Source organism: Etheostoma spectabile, chromosome 19 (genome assembly GCF_008692095.1).
Source record: "Etheostoma spectabile isolate EspeVRDwgs_2016 chromosome 19, UIUC_Espe_1.0, whole genome shotgun sequence".
In the NCBI taxonomy this organism is placed as follows: Eukaryota; Metazoa; Chordata; class Actinopteri; order Perciformes; family Percidae; genus Etheostoma; species Etheostoma spectabile.
The window spans coordinates 11172229-11174615 of record NC_045751.1 but is presented as its reverse complement, the minus strand read 5'-3'; the positions used below and the strand labels follow the sequence as shown (position 1 = coordinate 11174615).

Genomic DNA, 2387 nt, shown 5'->3' with positions numbered 1-2387 from the left:
CAGGCAAATTTGGGAGGGAAGCGAAGGAAACGGAGAGAGTATAAAAGAGAGCTGGGTCAAATAGCAAAAGGAGACTATCAAAGAGGAAGCGAAAGACTGAAAACAGAGTAAAAACATCCTCTTTTCTCTTGATCCGTACCCACTGTCTAACACGCTAATTGTAGCCCTAACCTTGGCACACAGACAGACACACACACACACACACACACACACACACACACCTGGACTTTAAAGCTGCAAAGGTGTCGCAGTGCTTGCTACAGAACAGCTAGAGCCAAATTCAAGGAAATGTACTTACGGTTTTTCAGGTAATTACAATAAACATGAAATTATTTGTGAAATCTGTGAAACAAAACTAAAAAAAAAACTAAAAACTGGAGAGATATTTAGCTGATTTATGTTCACTCCACTAAATTAAAGCACTGTGAGGCGTTATGTGTGTTTTGTGATCATGCTAACCGCTCCAGCTGGCACTGCACTCATCCCTGGTTCGTATAAATGCATTTATTTTCACAAAAGATGTAGAAAAGTTTCTCAAGTGACAGCCTTCCAGCAGACAAAAAGGCCGTCTACGCCCACACGTTAAGTACACTCTGCATACATGCTGACACAAAGAAAACAGCGGCACGTGCACAGACAGGCACAGAGAGACGCCAGCAGCTACAAAGACAGAAAGTCAGGGCCTTTTTGTTTTTTAGGGCGATTCAGTCCACACTTGACCTCAGATAAACCTCCGTTCATTCAGCGAGCTAATTGTGTAGCAGTATGCTTGCAGACACACACACACACACACACACACACACACAACACCAACACACACACACACACACACACACAACACCACACACACACACACACACACACACACACACACACACACACACACACACACCACACACACACCACACACACACACACACACACACAGACCTCCAGATGTGCTGCATGTTGGTGCCGAGACTTCAGCTCCCTGGACAGATGCCTTCAAAGACAATGCTGCTCAAAAGCGCCTGAACGCAGCGCTGTCAAGATCACAGAGACTTGATCCAAAATAGATTCACTAGAGGCGCTGCAAATTGATAAAACGCAACTAATAATAGCACGCAGCACAAAGGGATGTTTTTTTGTTTTTTTTCCGCTGAAATCCAAAATAACCCAAGCACTTGCCCTCTTTTATTCACATGTAAAAGCTCATACTCACGCACGCACACACAGCAAAAAGCTGGTTGGCTGCTGGGTACACTCCAGAAAACCAGTCAAAGATTATTTTCCTTCCAAATATTGATTATGAAAGTAGAAAAGTGGATGTTAAGTTCAACCAATGGCTGGCACAGAAGACAGACAACATTAAGCAATCACATTAATGGATAATTCCAGCTATTTTGATAGTCGAATAATCAGTTTAAGGTGTTTTGTTTTTAAATTCTCATATCCCAGCTTCTTAAATGTGAATATTTTCTAGTTTTGTCGCTCCTCTGTGACAGTAAATTGAATATATTCGAGACATTTGAGGATGCCATCTTGGGCTTTGGGAAACACGGGAAATGGACATTTCTCACCACTTTACAGACCACGCCACTAATCAATGAATTAAGAAAATAATCAGCAGATGAATTGACAATAAAAAACTTATTCTTTTGCAGCTCGGCTTTGAGCGGCAGTTTCCCAACCAGGCACACACACACACACACACACACACACCACACACACACACACACACACACACACACACACACACACACACACACACACACACACACACACGTGTTTACTCACCCTTGGTTGTTGTGGTGACTCCATCAGATTTGGTGAAGTCTATACTGGCGTAGGCTCCGTTCTCCGGCAGAGGCACCGTCCCCACCGCCACCGAGCTCCCGTTGTTGCTGCCAACTCCGGACACCATGGCTCCCGTGTTGCTCCCGTCCTCCCTCAGCTCCAAGGCGATGTAGTTCAGGCCGTTCTGGTAGCCCACAGACATGTTCCTGCACATTCTGCCGGCTCCAGCCCCCGAGGAGGAGGACGACGGCGACGCTGGCGTCCCGGAGCCTGCGCCCATTTCCATGGCTCTTACTGGAGCATGGGGAGCCGGCAAATCCCAGAGACCCTCCATGGACACCCACGTACTATCAAAAGACGCCGAGCTGGCCCATCTGGAAGCCTGACCCTCCATTAGGTAGGAGTCGTTGGGGGCTGCGGGGTGTGCGGCTGACGATGAGGGGGCGAGTCCTCCTCCGGAGGGAGTTGAGTTAGAGGAGGAGAATGTCTCCGAGCTGTGTCTCCGCCTGCCTTGGGGGTCGGCCCGAACCACCTTGGGCTCCAGCTGTTGCGTCGACGCCCTCCCTGGGCTCGGTGGAGGGAGAGGGGGAGAAATGGATGAGGGGGAGGCA

General features: G+C 47.9%; 1 protein-coding gene across 1 annotated transcript in view; it reads right to left on the bottom strand.

Annotated features, from left to right (window-relative positions):
* Nucleotides 1-2387, bottom strand: part of irs4b (insulin receptor substrate 4b) — a 17758-nt gene that overhangs the window by 11506 nt on the left and 3865 nt on the right. The window contains 1 exon segment of the mRNA XM_032499464.1: nucleotides 1777-2387. This exon segment is cut by the window's right edge and continues 3 nt beyond it. Within this exon segment, the coding sequence (XP_032355355.1) occupies nucleotides 1777-2387 (611 nt within the window).